Source organism: Anticarsia gemmatalis, chromosome Z (assembly GCF_050436995.1).
Source record: "Anticarsia gemmatalis isolate Benzon Research Colony breed Stoneville strain chromosome Z, ilAntGemm2 primary, whole genome shotgun sequence".
Lineage (NCBI taxonomy): Eukaryota > Metazoa > Arthropoda > Insecta > Lepidoptera > Erebidae > Anticarsia > Anticarsia gemmatalis.
Window position 1 is genome coordinate 4,213,250 of NC_134776.1, and position 20,754 is coordinate 4,234,003.

Below are 20,754 nucleotides of genomic sequence, written 5' to 3' on the forward strand. Positions count from 1 at the left end.
ATGAGCGAGTAACGCGAGAGCACATGTTTACGTGTCGGGGGCACGCACACGCCACATACTCTACGCGCAAAAAGTTCATGCATCCTATCTGCCTTTTGCATTCTAACTACATTATATAGAACAATAAAAAGTTTTCACTGAGAACACTTTTTATCGAATAACTAACTAAAGCGTGGCGAAAATAATAAACTTAGCATTATAACGACTGCAAGAATCTGAGTTAGTTTTTTTTTCATAATAATTAAAATATCGCGTTACATCCGCTTTATTGCTGGCTGGTATGTATTTATTATTACTGTTTGTTGCAACACTATAATATGTAGTGTATCTTATGACCGATCTGCTAATGAGTTGTTCTTAATACAATCCGCCGACAAATCGCCATTTACTTTTCTACAAAGTATGTGAAGATGTAGTGTTACTTATTAAAATTCTTATTGAGCAACTTGTGTACCAGAATGTTAAATTATGTATACATGTCTCCATTAACAATAAAGTATAGTGCACAATTGCGTTAATTCGTAATTGTAAAACAACTTTATGTGAATAAAATAATATAGGTATATATGTATGTGTATACTGTAAACATTAAAAAACATAGTGGTACAGGTGACAGAACCCTTACTTTATGTAAATTGTACGAGCTGTACATAAATACACCTTTATTTATTGGTACTAAATTATTATAAATGCGGGGATGTTTTTTATGATTGATACCAGTATCGTTAAGGGCTTTTCAAATGATTGCTACATGAATATACATGTGTTTTTACAAACGTCAGCCTTAGATAAATTCTACTTTGAGACAGTTTATCAAGGCCAGTTTACCTCTACATAGTAAGTAGGTATCGGTTTAAATCACATGATCTATCGGATAATTATGTAGACAGATTATCTATCGGATAGTCTAACTATATGAATATTAAGACGTCAATCGATAGTTGTCATTAATCTAGCGACTGACTAATTGATCAAGAGCTAAATCTACCAAAAGTCTTAATATTGACTTTCTTTTATACTACTTGTTCAAGAAATAAAATTGTAAAAAGCATATGAAAAAAATACGCTAAACTAATTATGCCCTAAAGTTAAATGGACGAATGACTTCTAAATTTAATAACATTTGATAATAATTATTATCACAAATATACCTAATTTATACAGATAAAACAATGTAAAATTAAGTACAATCAAATCAGTTACTATCACGAAGTTGCCATGTATCACGAAGTACCCAAATTAGGGTAAAAATGATGTATTAAATACACAATTGTCGAATACATAGAGTACGCGTGTGAACGATTAAAGTAAATATTATTTTAATTTTTTCAACCAAGCTTGGAAACTTATCCGCATATTTTAAAGACGTACCACTGAATAACTAACAAGAGATAAGGCTACGTTTTACTAATATGTACAACTGCTATTTATCTCACAATATCGTTGTTGCGACTTTAAACCCCTTTACGCACTAGCGATTAATCGCGGGAGCGGCTAGCCGCGCGGTTTCAGTTTGTACAATTACAGGCGGTTGCATATTAAACGGTAAGCCGCGCGACTATCAAAGATAAACTGCATTAAAATCTCGAATGTATGCACTTGTTAGAATTGGGCGTACGAAAAACATCGTAATAGTAATTTTTACACAGCGAAAATACACCTTAAAATAATTAGTATATAATTTCTAGTGAATAATTGTGTCAATTTGTATGTCAAATCGAACTAAGTAATATCAGTCTTACAATGCTACTAACTACGAAGCTTTTCTTAAGTACCGACAGTCAGTGTCACAGGCGGCTTATTTATGTTCACGAATATAATTATAACATAAAAATATAGTAATAGTATTCTTAACCAAGTCTTTCAAACATATGGCAATATTTAATCACTATATTAATAATGGAATCGATTATGGTAATATCCATGCGATTTTTTTTTTTCTAGGAATGTGAATACTACTACCCTGAAGTTAAAAGTATAAAAAACGCGGAATATTATTTTCGCACTCTAAAAAAACTATTTAAAACGTTGCGTTTCGTTTACTCATACTTTGACAAAGTATATTAAAATTAAGTTTTACTATTTAAAGTGTAAATATCGTCAACAACAAAATGTTAAAAGCTTAGGCTTAACCATTTGTTTGCGCTCAATTTCTTTATGTATAAAATGTTCCTCAAACTCATCGGCAACAAAAAACAATTATTTGGAAAGAAGCGGTTGCTTTGCAACTAAGTGATGCCTTGATATTGGCACGCCAAGACTATCAAATAATTAGCCCCTAATGATGAACTTTTTAATTCCTAAATCACAAGTAATATGCTTTTTATAAGGAGTGCATTGTAGTCAAAGTGACAATGTTAATTAGTAACCTTTGTGTTACCGTTACAATGAATTAAAGGGCTCACAATTACAGTTATAAACGGATTCTACCGTTTTTACAAGGGGATCAGTGTCCGTGCAGAAATAATTACAGTTAAACACACCGAAGTGAAATAAACCGAAGTGGCTTTCACTTTTTTTGTTACAATGAGTCCTTTTTTATAAAACTTGCCCTTCTGTAGCAGTAAAACTCCAGTTACTTTAGTCATTGATTAATTAATCTACTAACAGTAAAGTTACCTTGCTAAGGCAATAAAACATAAATGCAATTATGTGCACGACAGTGAAGACATAAAACTATATATTTACAAAATGCATTGAATTTAGATCATATACAGTAATGTACACGATGGATATAAGTACAATGTACCTAACAATAACACTATCACGATTCATCGTCAGGATTAAACTCAGTCTTAACTTTAGGACTCTTTTTGAGCGACCCTTCGTAGTATAAAGATACTATAGAATGTTTCTTACAGAAAGCCCACCACCACCTGAACCCTGTGAGCCCTATGAACGTGAAACTAGGTTCTCTAGTTCTTCTCAGTTTCTCAACAAAAGGTAAGACTTCTTTCAAAGATTTTTTAGTTCGTCTATTGTAAGGAGACACGTTAGTTTCGCAACAGTAATCTAAAACAGCTCCTTCCTCGCTGGCTGAGAGACCAGCTTCGTCTAAAACTGCCATTCTTTTAGATTTTCCTAATATATTATCGTATAAAGTGCCTTTAGGTATGCCGTAATGTGTCGCTGCTTGTGTGAACCTCATCCGTTGTGTGACGACGGCTTGAATTGCTTCTTGCAGCTGGCTCTGGGTCCATGTCGGTGACTTCAGCTTACGAGTACTATGGCCGTGGTAATCTAATAAGGTGAGGGAAGAACATAAAATAAAAAAAATCCGTGTGTTACTGATGCAGAGCAAAACATGAATACTATTACAACTTATAAAAAAAATACCTTTATAAGCTGTGATAGTATTCAAGACGTAGCATATTTATAACAGCTCGACACAACAGACGTATACATTTATATATAGATATAAGCGACGACGAGAAACTCACAGCTCATCGACAATTATTTACGAGCGCACTGTGGTAAGTAAATAACAATGCCACTTTTTATACTACTAAACTATAAATTTCACTTGCACAATACGCTCGGCATCATAACTTAAACACAATGTTGTATACAGCCAATATAATAGTGTTTCTATATTATTTTCTCACGTTGTAATGACAGAAAATATTCTAAGTACATATTATCAATGTGAAATACACTGTTGTAAAATAGACTGACACAGATTGCTGTGCACCATTATTTTATTGTATATTTCGTTACACAACGGAATTGTAATTGGTAAATGTTTTTTTTGCTGTGACATGAGAGACATTTTATAAATTGTTTTCAATAAATTGTAAAAGCGGTTGTTCTTAATTATTATCCGATATAAATAAGACCTCTTGCAGAAGGTCATTCTTTAATAGCAACCATTTTTTTACTTAGTTATGAGAAACACAATAATTTATGAATGTCGAGTAGTTTTAAAATTGATGAGCATTTTTGTTATAATTTAAAATATTATATGCACTAAAATTGCTTTTAAAACCATCTTATTTATGTACTTGTATAAAAATCTGCATCAGAGTAACGTACGGATTTTGAAAATGAAAAATAAAATTAAAACAAACGATTAAAAAGCTCGTAACACATCAACGCCGCGAAATCTTAAAAAAGACAAAACGCTCGCTTAGTTTTTCGCGAAAACAGCGGCCGAGTGGGTGAATTACTGAAAACTCATGTTAAAGAGATTTGCACTGACATATCTGTATGGGCACAGGTAAATATTTTGTAAGCCGAAAATCTGCCATTTTCAAATAGGCATTATTTCGCTGACATAATGTGTTACTTTAAAGAATATACTGCAATAACGAAGGTATTCAATGAATGGTTATTTGAGGCGAAATTGCTTGCAGTCTTTTTAGATTATAGGAAATATTTGGATATTGAACAAACCTGCAATTGCTGCCGACGTGGAGGCTCCAAGCCAAGCCTGGGAGTTTTCAATCATTTTGGCCTGTGAACAAAGAAAAAGAAAAGTTAGCGCATAATTTTATGTCAAAACGCTACAAAACTATTGTAAACAGGGATTAGAGATGAACTATTATGAGGTATGTAGGTATTATTTACGATCGCTAGGGTCAACTAATCACGTTTAGTCTATCAAACAGTTACATCACTACATCTATTTACCAATGAAAGAGTAAATAAACTACTTTCCCAAGTTCCAGCATCCTATCACAAACCAATTGAATTTACTTCGCACCTATCAAACAGGTCACTACGCCATTTAGTAGTTGTCAACTTTGACAAGTAGGAGTCGCATATTCCAACGTTACTACATTATAACTTAACGGAACTTGCATATGACCAATTAGTCGTAGCGACCACCTGTTTCAAGCGTCTTATAGCTTGCACCCACACAGTTAGTTTCCATCATGATACAGCACAAGTTGAAACAGTTCACTTGTGCCCTGATACAAACTGAATTTCATTTGAGAAGTTTCGCCTCTCTAATTGGACGGGACAATGGTGATAGAGCGATTCTAATGCTTCGAGATTTCAACTGACTAATTTTCCATTTCAAATAAAGTTTGGTCTGCGTCTCTTGACAAGATTTCTGGCATATTAAAAGGTGGGTAATAGGTACTGAGAGTTGCGAATAACTAGCTTTCCGCCCACAGCTTTGCCCGCGTGGTACATTGATTTAGGCCAACAAGCATAGGTAACCTTTTCTCTGCGGTTGGGTAATACGAATGAGTTATTTTTTGAGTACATGTTGGGCATATAAAATAACAAAGTTATAGGGCATATAGGGCGTATTGTTTGTAAATTTCCGAAGAAAATGGTTTCCAAATAATATCTTGAATATACTACCATTACGCATTCTTTGTTTTATGCAGTTTTACTTGAACGACTTTGGTTGTATTATTTTAAATCAAAGTGTGTAATGCACCATTATTACTTGGCAATGCGAGTTATTTCACCATACGCTTGACATATTACAGACGTTTGTCTAGGGTTGACAAACACCTGACTTATAAAATAAAAGGCAAAGTTGTTCGTATATATCAGTTAAAATCTTTAACTTTATTTAATGCTAAAGGATTTTATATCAGTCATTATAAGTAAATAAGTGACGTGCTGTTAGTAGTAACCATCACTAAAATTCGCTTAGTATCTTATTTTATGTTCCAAATTGTATTTTTGTTGCCAAATTTTGAAAAGTGTTTATCCTATTTAAAAAATAAACAAATGTATGACCCTAATGAAAACGACATTGTTTTTACGAACATTACCTATAAAATGGCGCGTCATTTTTTTGGCCAAAAGCCGTGGTGATGGATCTCCGATGCAACAATGTTCCGAAATGAAGCATTTTGTACTAATAAGGAGTACAAAAACTGTATAATTATTATACTTAAACATTATAGACCTCTATTTAAAATGTACTTTATATACTGTAGACTTCATCGAAACAGTCGTCTATATCAATCGCAATCGCAAATTTATCGATCAATGCCCTCCGCCATAAAAGAAACGCTCCACATAATGAACAAACCAACAGCATGACGTACGTTTTACTATAAAACAAACGTGAATAAAACGTAGTTCTAAATCTTCGCGGACACAGTGACTGAAGCGAACGCTCAACAAGTCGGCTTCATTACCCCACAATAATAATAACGATCAGATGAAAAAGAACAATTCGTCGGTTAATTTACAATTTCCCATCTCGTACAGGAAGTTTACGATTGCACATTTTATCGATCGCTACTGTAGATCTCGGATCGACGCCGCGCCGCCCGCGCCGCTTTAAGTCAGTTTATTTACGTCCACCGTGTAATTGTTAAGCAAAGAGCGGCATTTCTTTGTGCTCACAGCTACAACTAAACATTATCGAAGTTTTAATTGTGAACGCAGACAAAAGCCGGCCATTTTACGGCGGGCAATAACGGAACGCAGTCCAATCTACAAATAAAATCTTTTATTAAGTTAGCCGGGCGAGGACGGGCGACGACGGGCGCGCCGCGAGTCGTGTTTACGCAACGCACACGTGCCCTAAGTACCGGTTGAAACGTTCCGATGTATTGTTTGTTTACCCGAATAAAACACTAAAATCCAATTCAATAACAAAGAATTAAAGATCCCGAAATAAAATTTATTGCCGGTGTACGATAAAATAGATTTATGTTGCGCGGGAGGGAGAGGGGCGCGCGGGAGGGCCGGGAGGGCCGGCAGCACAGGGAGCTCGCGACCGCCTCGCCGATAATATTATTAGGTACACTCGGTCAACTAAATTACAATCTGTTAAAGTTTTATAGGCAGTTATTGCATTTGATTAAGGACAATACTATAACGCACCGAGAAATCGGTCAGCGAGCGAAACGTCTCGCTGCAATGACGTACATCATATACTTGTACTATGTTATCAATTACGATGATTGTTTATGAAGCGTGCACTTACACAGTAAAATACAGCGAGTTCATGAGTCAATCTTTCATTGGTGTAATGCAATCTGCACCGAATCTTTAATTAACCTGACCTTGATTACTGCTTGATCGCTGTAAGCTTAAGTGTTCATGATTTATGATTTTCAAGGATCGCAATAAAATCAAATTTAAGAATTGTTAACTATTTACAAAAGCAAACATCAATGACATACAAAACCGATCTGAATACTTCAGAAGTAAATTTACGATACGATCGTTAACTGATCGGAACATTGTTTCAATATCGATCTCCACGATACGTTACAAGCAAGCCTTTAGTGTGACGCGAACGTAACATGTCACCCACGTCATAGCGTGTCGTGAGCAGCTGTTACGATGACTAACAGTCAAGTGACTGCGTTCACGAAGGTCTAGATGTTAATTGAATTGGAAACGCGATAAAAATCAGTTTAGAACATTAGATTTTTACATCTATATTTACTATTCTTGAACTTAGTCTACATTTTTACGCCCTTTTTCCCATAGGGGTAGGCAGAGATCAAAGAACTCCACTAGGTACGATCTGTAAAAACTTCCCTTGCCTCATTCACATCCATACATCTTGTGATACACAGGATCGCTTAAACACCTACATTAATGAACTACAATTTTTAAATTTGGGAAATAAATCGTGACTTACAAGTACTTTTGCTTACCTTTAGATTTTTATTTGTAAATAATAAATCTAATGCTTAGCAAAAGTACTTCACCTTTACTGGATTCCTTTAGTTCCCAGCATACAAGATACCATTCAGCAGCACATAGGCAAGGCCTTGAACTCACTCCATCGCGTCCAAAGATCGCACGTCTCGATTCCACGTTAGTTGCGTCTGAGGCATATTTAGACAGTAATAAGATATTCAGCAGCAATCGTCTGGGGGTAGTCTGATTCTAATTCTGTGACGTCACATAATTAGTATTTAATGAATGCTAAGATTAAGTGCTTCACGAATATTCATAATAGGAGTCTTGTATCAAAATAGTTACTGACTGGAGAGCATAAGGTCATGTAGAACTCTTTATAAACAAATGAGAATATTTCACCATTTTCGTGACATTATCCGTAGAAGTCGAGGTTAAGGAAACCCACTTAAAAATACTGTTTCGCAAGATAGATTCAAAACAACTGTAACAAAATGTTTGTTCCGTGAAGAAATCGGACCAACAATGCCCGTGCGCAGTCGTCGCCGAGAACATAATAAATACTACATAATATCCTGGCTGTCATACCCGAAGGTGAGGGCAGAGGGTATGTGAAAAACACCAATGTTGCGCCATTAATATTTTTAGTCCTATGTAATAAGGGCTAGCTTATTACTATCAACAGGACACGACACCAAAATCCAGACTACTACTGATAATATTCCAATATAAATCAGAAAAGACCAAAAGCCGGCAATCGAACTCGAGACATCGAGCAGTCGCACACACTACCGACCGCGCCAAAGGCAGTTAAGGTATAATAATGAAACCATTTAAACAAAATGATATTTATCTGAAGGTGTAGAAACAATAGAATATACAAGCATGATGGCGGTCATGCCCTTGACCTGATACAGCTGTGACGATGTTACGAAGCACTATCCTGACTAAAGACATTACGCCAAGAGCCTAGATAATAGTCCACGTGAACTAAATTATAGCCGGCGTGCATAGCCGGCTATAGGCGTAGTCTTTGTATTGTTACAGATAGGCTTCATATAGAACTGTGCCTCAGTGAGCGTTGCTGTGTTATTTTGATGATTACGCCTTAAGAAAAGGATCTTTACGATATGTCTTCTTAGAAAGGAGATAGCGTAGCGTGTGTTATATTTAACGAGTGTTTTAGCCTATAGCCAATTTTGAGTTAATTTTTATTGAGTAATGTAAGATAATAATATAATTGATAATCGTTTAACGCGAAAGTTTTAGTTGTTACGTTTTTATTTGGGAAAAGCAGATTATTATCCGTACGATAGGTTCATTAGAAGCTTCTTTGAAGCGAATGATGACACCAATTTGTTCTATAAAGCTTATCTCTGATGTTGTTAATAATTCATTTTTAGCTACCATTTTTTCATTACCATAGTTCTTGATTACTGTACATTTAGTCTTTACGCAAAACATTAAACAATTAGATTTATGACAATCCGCGATTACCGTCCCAAGGGCAGTTATAGATAAAAGAAATTGCAACTGCTATATTCACATACTTTATACCACTTACTTGTACACCTAATGGTAGACGTCCTGACCTTCGATTGCTCTGACTTATAATCTAATGTAACCCTGAACATAATGTGCACCACCCGTATTAACTTTTATAATGTATCGATTCTTATGAACTTCAGTGATTGCTATGAAATTTTGCTTCGAAGAAAACTTTTTATTTCCGCGTCAAAACTTTAAATGATATGAAAAACTATCCGTTGGTTAAATCTTTATTAATTATGCTTTCGAATTAGTTGAACATACACATTACATGACATAAGAAAAGGGGCAAATGATTATGTAAATTATTGAAAAAACAGCACAATCATGTTTTTAGCAACCATTTGAAATGTCTGCTATAAAAATGGTAAAACACCGGTAGGATGGTAGGTATAGGTACGTTTTGTATTCTAATAATGTACACAGATGTTTTGCATGCTATTCTATCCTAAATTAACATAACATGATATAATGAAGGAGTGTGGGTGTTATAGCGAGAGCGCGACATTTTCAAGCTTAGATTAGGTTAGTCTAGATTAGGAGAGTTTCACTTAGCACTCCATAAACGTAGGGATAGTAAGTTAGTTTATACGTAGATCTAACTTTAACTACGGCATAAATGTTCATGAAAATCGGGAAAAGATTTCAAGGCATCCAGAAAAAGAAATACCTAAATCGATAACAGCCAAAATACAAAAACAATTTTGTCCGATTCTAGAATTGTATTCGGAAGCAGTTCCATAGTCATAATCGGTCAGACAGTCAACAAGTCTAACGATATTTATTATTTAATAGCCTGAATTAAAGCCTCCCCTAGTCTTCAAATGTTCACCGCACGTCTAAAATGACGGAACGAAATTGCGAAATGTATTTTGAATTATTGAAACTACGGGTATAATTGCCCTCGCCGATATCACTGTAAATATTTTCGTTTGTGTTCCCAACATGAAGGATTGCTTAAATAAAATGTTATTTAAATTTCAAGCTAAATGTATGTTACAGTTTTTGTGAATATTGCATGATATGTTACCGGCAGATTCGAATGATGAGATTTTTATAAGTAAATACATTTTTGGATTAAGCTACCCTTTAATTAGCGAGTCTTTTATAAAAACAGGTTTGAATACTAATATTAATACCTCAGATGACAAAAATAGAGAGAAAATATTAATCTTTAATCCTTTACGTCAATAGTATCTACGTTATACTTTGGGCTTAATATGCATATCCTTTTCCTATGAATCCATTTAGTGGAAATCTCAGGCACGTGCTTTTTAGCCATGGCATCAGTGCCTAATGGTTATTTGTATTTATTTCTTTTATTCCAAGCCTGGGTGGGATTATATAGCGTGGCCTGTGATGGAGTAGTTTCACAAAGAGTATTTCTCGTATTTTTTATTAATCTACTTGTCTAAATATCACTAATCGTACTGCGACACGAGGAGTGGCAATCTTTACTTTTATTACCCACCGCGTTTTAAAACTCCCTAATCAGCTAATGGGCTAAAAAACGTTGAAAAACATTTTGTCAACATCTAAATTATTGATCGTGCAACATGCTCGCTGTCTCCACCTTGTTATTTACAAATATGAATTTTTTATTTAGTTTGCATAAGGACGGCGCCTGGCACCTCCCCCGAACTCCCCCTATTAATAACCTAAGCGTCTACTAAATGATACCCCTATTATAACAGCTCAACAACAACCCTCGCCTGAACAATACGCCAGTGTTACAATATATTTTATTATGAAACTTAGTAAACTTACAGAACAGTTTTTTCGTTGAAATATTAATGAGCTTAGTATGGCACTGTATAATGTACATGTGTACTTACATGTATGTATGAACACCCTTTTCACACGAAATGATGGACCCACAAAATGTAGCCTTCATGAGTACGAACATGTCTTTTCATAAAAATATGTTAAGTTTAATTTTTAATGGTTCAAATATCGCCTGAGTTAACAACATTTTAACACGGCTTCGAAGTTGTACAAACTTAGTTTCGGAAAAACCCTAAAATATGCAGCAGAGTCAATACTTCATAATCGCGTTGGGTATTCAAAAAAGAAAATGAATTACACGAAAATCCAAGTACAAATGACCTTCCAATTGTGCTACAATGTAACGCTGACGTTTTCATTGTGTTACCATTTTTCCGACAGATGAAATTCTTGTGGTGTTGTTTGTGACGACTTCTAAACCGGAGTGTTAATCCCGTGTCAACGGTGTTGCGAACAGATTGTCGATTTTCCACGTTTGGAGACGAGAGTGGAAATCCTCGACATATAGGTATGATCATACGGGTGATAATACCGCCGCACTTACAAAGGCTTTTGATTATACTATTAACATTTGCGGCAAATAAAATCAGCTTAGTTGTGCTTTTTATCATAATACATGTAAAGATAAATTAAACTTTAACGAAGAAATTTAAAAATTTGCTATTCACGCGCCCAGCAAACGTCACTCACGCTAGGTTTGATAGAACACATTTCAAAGTCTAGGCATTGAAGCGAAGGCCCTAGTGGTAACTGAAAATACTATGATACATAATTGAACATAATTACGTGTTATTTACACAAAAATCGTGTGAGCACCATCTGCGGCCAACTTCCTAGATAGCAAATGAGTGCAATCCAGCACATTAGTCGGTCATTATTTATGTTATTCCGGCGGCGGCGCGGCAGTGGCGCCCTCTAATCGAAACTTTGCGTACGAAACGCAATAATAAACTTCCGCGGTAGCGCGCAATTACTCTCTACGTTCGTATGTATAGAGCGGTAATAAGTTCGCGTCAGCCGGCCCTTGCGATTCACGATTTATGCGATTTCATTTCGTCTTTTAATATCGTATTGCACGTTTATATTTATTTATATCGCTCGATGTTGGCTATATAACCGCCCTGTAATACACATTTCATGTGCAACAATGGTTTTATGAATGCTTTACCTAAATACGGGCCGAACAAATCGCAGATCATCACTAGATGCGATTAGCACAAGTTTATGTAGTGACAGGAGCGGACAGAAGCTTATACTCATTAGCATAGGGCCGTATACAGCGGTAAAAGCAGCTGTTGTTTACTTCACGTTACAAATGATGATTGTGAAACCAAATTATTCATTTATAAGAAGCTTAAAGTCGTCGAAAATTACTGGATGCTTTTTAAAATCCATTCAAATATTTTGTTAAGGACTAGAAACACATATGTGAGGAAATAATAACGGAAACTACTTAGTCTGGTCAACTATGCAGCTGGTTAGTGTGGTCAACCGTCCATCTCGCAAGTAGATCCTGATCTTGCGTCGCAATAATCAGGCGCTCGCTCTATCAAGGCGTTATTGCACCCACGACATCTTGTACCAATCCAGGACAAGCTTCGTAACCTCAAGAGCCTATTTCCTATTCATAGTTGCAGTAATTTCCAATATCTTGATGAGCGAGGAGCGAATCGGCTCAGAACCATAACACACTACTATATAATATTATACTACAGCGTTCTATCGCAATGCAATCACCTGTTAAGAAAAATTGAATGATAACTATATTACGATATTTTTCATTGAGTTAATGAAAAACCAATCGCAGTTCTTCCTTCCTGTATTGGGGATGATAATTGAAGATTTTATTTTTTGAGACCAGACTGTATGACAAGTAACAGGCGGGATTTTTGTGGTTAACATTTATAAATGGTTGAAAATAAACCCAGATTTTAAACTTTTGTGAAGAACAGAAGTGATAAAACTTAGAACTGTACCATGTACATTTTAGACAGTAGTTTGTAACAATCCATAATATTCGAACACGTAATTATTTATATCGTACTGTAACAATAGTTATAGTAATTTCACAAGTTGTTCGAATAGTTAGTATCCTTTAAATTGATTCCAATTTGCTATAATAACGCCTATGCTTCCACGTTAATACAGGGTGACTCATTTGTTACGAGATACAGTTGGCGAAGAATGGGGGGGAGAAGGGCGCGTAGAGAAGGGGAGGGGGCAAGGCAGGGGTGCGGGGGAACGCTGCGAGGGGCGAAGGATAAAACTAATCACACATCCTCTTCATAGCGAGTAGTGTAGGGTCAGTGTGATAGATGGCAGCGGGTGCGGTTGTCGTAAAAAATACTGAATTATGACCTTAGCTACTCGATGGAAGGACTTGTTAATTTGTTTATTACTTATATTTCAAAGGGTGCATGTGAGGGTCGAATTAGATTATTGCTACACACTTTACAGGACGAAGGAAATTTGCTTGTTACTGGAAAAACTCGAGATATACATATCCTGTTTTATTGCTACCTTTAGTCTCATTTATTCGACAGCTCATTTTTATACTCAAAGTAGAACAGATAGAGGTCCTGTATAATTAAGACGTTTTAATTTGTTTAAATATGGTAGATTATTAACGCTTCTTACATTAGGTGTAATCGATAAGTTATTGAATATACTAATAGTTAATTTAGTAACACACTAATAAGTGTTGTAAAGAGCGGGTTCTCTTCCAAGCGAGTTAGGTCGCCGTCACTGCGACCGCACTAGCTCACAGCCGCTTCTGCATTATCCATTTCCACATTACTGTCTTTTTGTTCCCCGTTTGATTGTTTAAACGTGCGTCGATGCGGTATCCACTGGTTATTATTTCCACTCCTCTCACTCGAAATGGCCTCAGTCGATTGTGGAAAAATGCTCCTTTTATTGTTACTGAAAGAACAATAAGCGCCTTCATTTTATATGTTTACAGCGTCTGAAGGCTTGATAGGCACTTTGCTTCTCTATTACACATACGACCCATTGTTCTTGTGTCCGTATTTTCTTTTTTTCAATGAAACGATATTTACGTTTTGTGTTATTAAGCTACTATTGACACTGATTGATATTGTGATATGTGGGCTTTTGTGTCATTCTGTGGTCCACTTTTTGGATTTATTGATGCTTGATTCGGGAATTGAAACCTATTTTCATTTTAGTTAAAACTGTAATCTGGTAACCAAAATTTTATTCTGTGATAAAAATTTAGTAGTTATGTGCAATTATAAGTAGTTACAGAATAAATAGAAACGTGTTTTGCTTTCAACATTCCGAAGGACATTTATTTAAATAACATAATTAATAAGAAACAACAGACATCATAAGCGTTAAACGTTATTATTGCGTAGATTATAACGCACCCTGTATTCACAACTAAGAGACTACATATTGAGTGCTATAAACCCTTGTCGTTAAATTATTACTTTGTTTACGATCGAGATACACAATTTTCCGCTATTAATATTGTTATAGAGGTATTATTTGGTGAATAGAATAATGTATTATTAAATAATTTTGTTACAATAAGACGTTTTGTTCGGCACACAGTTGGACTAAATACGGTGCTTGGAATATACATTTATATGCGGACAATTTCCCGTTTGGTGACATTTTATAATGAGATCGTTTTGGCTATTTAAATAACTGTGTTTTTAATGTGTAGTGTTGTTACTTATTTATTTACCGTTACTGTTATAAGTGTCTAAAAAGTACTTACATAGTTACAGACTCTTTTAAAGGGAGATCATTAGTTTTATTTATGCTTTAAGTAAGTTACTTATTTGTACGAAACTAACATCTGGTTTAGTTGCCAAAAAAAATGATCTGTTTCGATCCACTTTTGCGTAATCTTACATCAAAACAACATTCCTAAGAAAGTCCTCATTCGCAATGCAAATAAAGGCCCTATTTATTATCAAATCAAACAGTTCATGAGGGCAAGAACAAACAAACTTACAATTATAGGAAAGGAGGCGTACAAAAACTTTTAATTCTTAGCATTAATTAGTGAGACCGAACGCGTAGTCCCGACATAGTCTGTTTGTTTAAAACATTTGTATATGTGCTTATGTTAAACGGGAGGAAATTTATTTGACTTAGACGTTGTTACAGTGTTGGCGACAATGTAAGCAAGACAAACATGTTAATTTTCACCCTCTCGCATTGCCCCCATTCTACTGCCGCAGCCTGTGGGTCTAGGGCTGCCGCGCACCGCGCTAACTATATTTTGTTACCATATAAATTACCTTATGAAACTTGCATAAGTTTTAAATATTAAGAAAGTTGAGCTACTAGAATTATATATTGTGCTTGTTTTGTAGACTTTGTCTTGCCTTGGTATACTATAAAATAAATATAGATTTAAATTAGATTTCAGCAATTTTGTATTTATGTATTGGCTACTAATAATGACATTGACAGCGGTAGGTTCTTATAGGTATCGAGCCCAAAGAATTTTGTCCAGAAGATGGAAGATGAAGTAAATCAAAAATATTACACAAGTTCGAAAAAATACAGTATTTACAACAGAATAATAATATCATAACTGCTGATTTAGTTACAAATAAAATATATAAAACGTCAACCCTGTCAAACGCAAATACAACATGCCGTTAGAGGGCGCTTAAATTATTTAACGTTAACTTTGACGAGCATCTATTTTTAATTTATAAACGACTCTTACGGGCCGGTACGATAGTACTAAATTACATAGCGTTCACTTATTCATGGTGAATGCCAAACCACTGAAGTTCCGTAGATAATGTATTACGTATATTATGACCGTTCTACGTTTTGAATTAGTTATTTGACGCTATTTGTTATTAGTAAATTAATTATTGTTGTCTATGTATAGTACCCACCAGCGTTTACTTTAAGTTTTAGTTTATTTAATAAACCATACGCTCTTATTACTATTTTCTGTAAGGTAGAAAGATAAAATAATGATTGAGGCAACGGAAGTTTGCAAGGATCGAACCAAGTGGCGTTCTCTTGTCTCTGCCTACTACTCTGGGAGACAAGCATGATTTCATGTATGTATGCGTGTTTGTAGAAGTATAATGATCTAAATGATATCTGAGTCATTAACATAACCAGTGAAGAAATGCTAGTTATCGCGAAGATTCAAATCTGTTTCAATACACTAATTACAAATCCGATAACTACTGGAATGTCTAAATAACTAGGCGTGATACAAATGTTGATATTTCAACTTTCAATATTTGTCAACGTGTAACGCTCGCCGTGTAAAATGAAACATATTTCGGACGCCAGTGCTGAGTACACGTGCAGTCGAAAATTATTCTTATTACAGTCAGTAAATATGTTGATATCGGACCCGGCACTTTAAACTAAACAGAAAGCACATGTACAGCTCAAAGCGGTAGAATTTTGAACAAAAAGTACGCGAAGGTTTTCAACGTTGCGTTGAACACGGAGACGTTTGAAAATATGTTTAACCGCCACCCCACTTTGGCGCTTATACCTTAGGCGACAAGTCCCATGAAAGCATTATTCAAAACATACGATTCTCCTTAACCCTAATTAGCCGGACGAAAGCGAAAACGCGCGAAAAAAAGCAGGTTTTATAAATTCGGGAAGCTAGTTACCCGCACGTCGAGCGAGCCTCTTTCCTTTTGTTTTTTAATTAGTTGCCGCTTAAACTTTTGCGCATTTTCTGTTGCTTTTTTCAACTGTTATTTTTCCCCGACCCCTTTCTATTGCGTTTTGAGGGACAGTTCGTATTAAGTTCCGAGTTGTTGAACGTTCGTGAAAACAATTTTGCATTTTTAATTTCAATGTTAAGGTTGGCGCTTACTCCATTCCGCGGCGCCTCAATCAAAGACATTACGGCAGTGTAATTGAGTTTGTAATTTAACATAACACGTTATTCCCTCACAAAAATAGAAGATGATTTTGTGATAACAAGAGGAAACCGTGTGCGCCAGTTTTGCTTACATTATTAAAACAAAACAATAGACATACAAACGTACATACACACATGTACTTAGTAATGTTGGAAATTAATTATAAACAGCGCGGAAACTCGGGCTGGCATCTTAACAGACGATTAGTAATTGTGTTATCGTTCAATTTGTGCCATTAGTTGCGGAGTATGGCCGTCGATGAATTAAATTCCGATTTATTTAACGTTCGACCTTCTTTTGTATTAATATTAATTAATATTATTACCACTGACGTGTTAAGTGACTGGGAGCAAAGTTCGCCTAAATGTTAAGTACTTTTATTCTTGACATGCTCTTATAATTATTTAGATTTAGCCACGATTTCATTTTCACGTGATTTAGTTATTTTTTATTGCTAGCATGCTTTTAATAGCAATTTATGAGAATTATTTTAAACCCCACTTTATAAAAGCTATTGAAAAGTCAGGTTTAGTCAACGAAGCTAGTAAGTCAGAATTGCATAGTTTACGTTCAATGTCTCTTTTCCTCTTAAATACAAATCTTTAAAGACTTCATTCACCTCCAGAAAACCATAAAATAAATTCGAACGTCTCAAACTTTTCTCTATTTCGACTAACTGAACATACACTTTTCGCGTCTACTGAAAATTTTCTATATAACGTGAGATAGTCTGAGCATTTGTCGTCTGTCGTCTATTACACGCATATGTTTAGAATTTACCAGCAAATACGCGATCGTGGCACTTATCTTCATGCTATAAGCTTCAATGAAGTTTACACTCTGAAAATTAGACAAATCTAAGCTAGTTATCACTTCACGATCACTACATCGAAGACTCGCTGAACGATTATAATATTTACTCATGGATATATGAAATGTAGTTCCCAGCTGTTTTGAATTCAAGAGAGTTTTTAATGATATGTCTATCTCTCACGTAGCGAAAGACTTCTTAAGTTTGTATAAAATATAAGTAACGGATCTTATGACTTAAATCATAGTCATAAAATGCAACCAAACCCGAATATTAAATATGTATCAAACAAATATTTGAGGCATGCGCGAATTGAACCCGCTACGCCTAACGCAGTAAGAGCACTGAAGCGATCATTTTAACTACTAGGTTATTTATAGACAGTTTTGAGCTAGTACTTAGTTACTAGTAGTTACATTTTCGCAGTTGAATTGTCAGTAAAACTGTGAATTTCAATCTAGGCTAGCGTGAAGTTAGTTATTAAAGCAGACTAAGAGGTGTCGTAGAGACGGAGGCGTCGAGCACAATGCGTCTCGTCTCGCGGCGTCGCAACAATACGCCCGGTGTTTACATTCCCGCATGATTCCTTTGAACTCACATGTAGGCCCAAGGAAACGTAAAATAAACACAACTTTCTCGTAATGTTTAATTAAATTAATCAGTCGGTTGATTAGTCGATGGTTCGCCGGCGTCGGTGTAAACAACGCGTCGGGCGGCGCACGCGGCCTTTGATCTAGTAACTCACTCTCATATCTCCTATTGTTATATATTCGGAGCCCCCCTCCGCTGGCGCCTGCCTTCAGGGATGACACACGTTACGATGTATTATCACACGTTTAACACGGCTCGGTGAATGCCACCTCACTGATTTAGTGTGATAATAGTTATTCGTTTTCACGCTGTTTGTTTTAGTGCTAGCTATAGCTTCTGCCCGCTACCCCATTAATAACATTGTCGTGATGCAGTAAAAAATTATAAATTTAGATTGTCAGATATTTTGTGAATATATTCGAGTTCTTTGTGGGATTAGGTTAAATTACAAACCGGAGTTTATTAAAATATTATTTAGTTGTTTTCACTATTATAAATGTTGGATAAAATATAGGTAAAGAATAACGCGATTGAAATTGACTTGTACTTTACAAAGATGAAAGATATTTAATTCCCAATATATTTTGTCACATTTTTTGTTCCAGATGTAGGAACACTGAAAACTTCAAACAAGAACTAAAGAATATAGGGTAACGAGTTTGATTCCCGTTAACAAAAAACCATGCCGAAAATAGTGTCTCCCGCGTTCTGTTATGGCTAACCAAAAGTGTATACTATTTATAACTCGAGACCGTCTTATCGGCCAAATGGCAGTAAGTGGTTTACATTTACCTAATTAGCCAATAATAATCGTATTAAATAGCTGATTATCTACTAGATGAACGCAACAATGAGACTAATAGACTACTGTAACTAAATTACATCGGTCTATCTTAACATTTAAACATAGATGTATATGAAAATTTAATTTGCATTTCATTCATGAGTCACAACTAAAACGGGTTTATTAGACTAATCGTGCAAATCTTGGTTGATTAGCGTCTCTCTTTTTAGTACAATTGCATTATATGATACTTGAGTATCGACGGGGTGCAGTGATTACGCTATGACTTGCTTGCGTAGCGGGAGATGACGGGACTTAAACCATTTTGTTACTTATAATCTCAGTAACCAATAATTAGTGCGTGGGTACTTGTAACCTGTAAGCTCCACACCTTCCACGGATGGTCATCTGATTCCAAACTAAGTAGAGCTTGTCCAGTTGTCCGTATCCGGTATAGTAACTAGACAACCAAAAATTAAACATCTATCCTAACCCAAAACAGATACCCATCCTCATCGCACAAAATATTTGTCTCAGTGGGTTTTGAACCCACCACACGCGACGCAGCGGTCATTGAGGATCGCAGCAAGTGGTGTTCTTTGGTCGTTAACATATCCATATGAGGTTAACGCGAGACATTATACATTTACTATACTTATGAAAAAAACGGCATATAGTTGGTAATTTCACCGTTAATTATAAACTTTCTGTAACCTTTGTGTTAATGTCTACAGTACGAACAATATGTTGGACAAAATGTATTATTAGCGCACATAAACGCGAGGCGCCGGCGTCGGCGGCCACACGACAGCCATCTTAATTCAACTCATGGTTCGCACCTAATGGATTCTCAATTAAATAAAAAACATTCCTTCTAACCGGAACATATCACTAATTGAGTATAGGAAAAACAAGTTTATAGAGCAGCAGTTAGATGCTTTACCGGATGTTGCGGGTTCGATTGCCGTGCGAAACTTTTGCCTTGTTTGTAAGGATGTACATATTTATTATATTTTAACTTGAATGTGACTGGTGTTGTAATTAAACAATACGTGATTATACCTACGATTTATTATGTGTGGAGAACAATTTGCAAGGATTGTCTTTGTGGTTCACTGCTTTTCTAGAATGAAAAATGTTGCCTAAATAACAATGTATAGATTAAACATAACATATGAAAATAATATATGTTCTTCGGATTATTCGAATGCTATATGAGGCAGTACCAAATAATTTTCTATATAGATAGTGAACATCACCATCACACCTGAAATATAAGTACTTACATATTCAACAACGCGATTTTCAAATCATGGGTGACTATGCCTCAGGAATCCTTAAGATTATTATCTACTTTACCTAAAGTATAACTATTCTATACTCTTTAAGGTAAATCTAACTGAAGGTGTCGGAAATATGTAAAAATACTCTGGCTTTTTATATTTTTCGTCTCAGGTGATAGATGTGGAGCCTGTTTATTGCTAAATAAAACTGTATTTTTATATAAAAATAAATATATTTCTGCAGGTAAAGGGTTGGTCCCAATATTTGTAGTATTGTTCACATTTATAATTGTCTTATTTAAATGTTTGTTTTTTTTTTATTCAAGCAAGTTTTGCTTTATAACAACTAATCAACAATATTTTCTATCACATTTTAGACTATTTACACAAAACCCTGAAAAAATAGCTTAGACGTTTATGGAATATTAGATTAGGTATGTAGTGGAACGCAATCTATTTCTTTTTACGTGGTACCTTCTACAGTTT

At 35.3% G+C, this 20,754-nt stretch overlaps 1 protein-coding gene across 2 annotated transcripts in view; it reads right to left on the reverse strand.

The window, feature by feature from the left end:
• LOC142986225 (protein bric-a-brac 1-like) overlaps positions 1 to 20,754 on the reverse strand; it is a 267,874-nt gene that overhangs the window by 14,353 nt on the left and 232,767 nt on the right. For both annotated transcript variants that reach the window (XM_076134582.1, XM_076134580.1), the window contains one exon: positions 4,393 to 4,453. In XM_076134582.1, the coding sequence (XP_075990697.1) occupies positions 4,393 to 4,453 (61 nt within the window). The remainder of the gene's footprint in view (positions 1 to 4,392; positions 4,454 to 20,754) is intronic.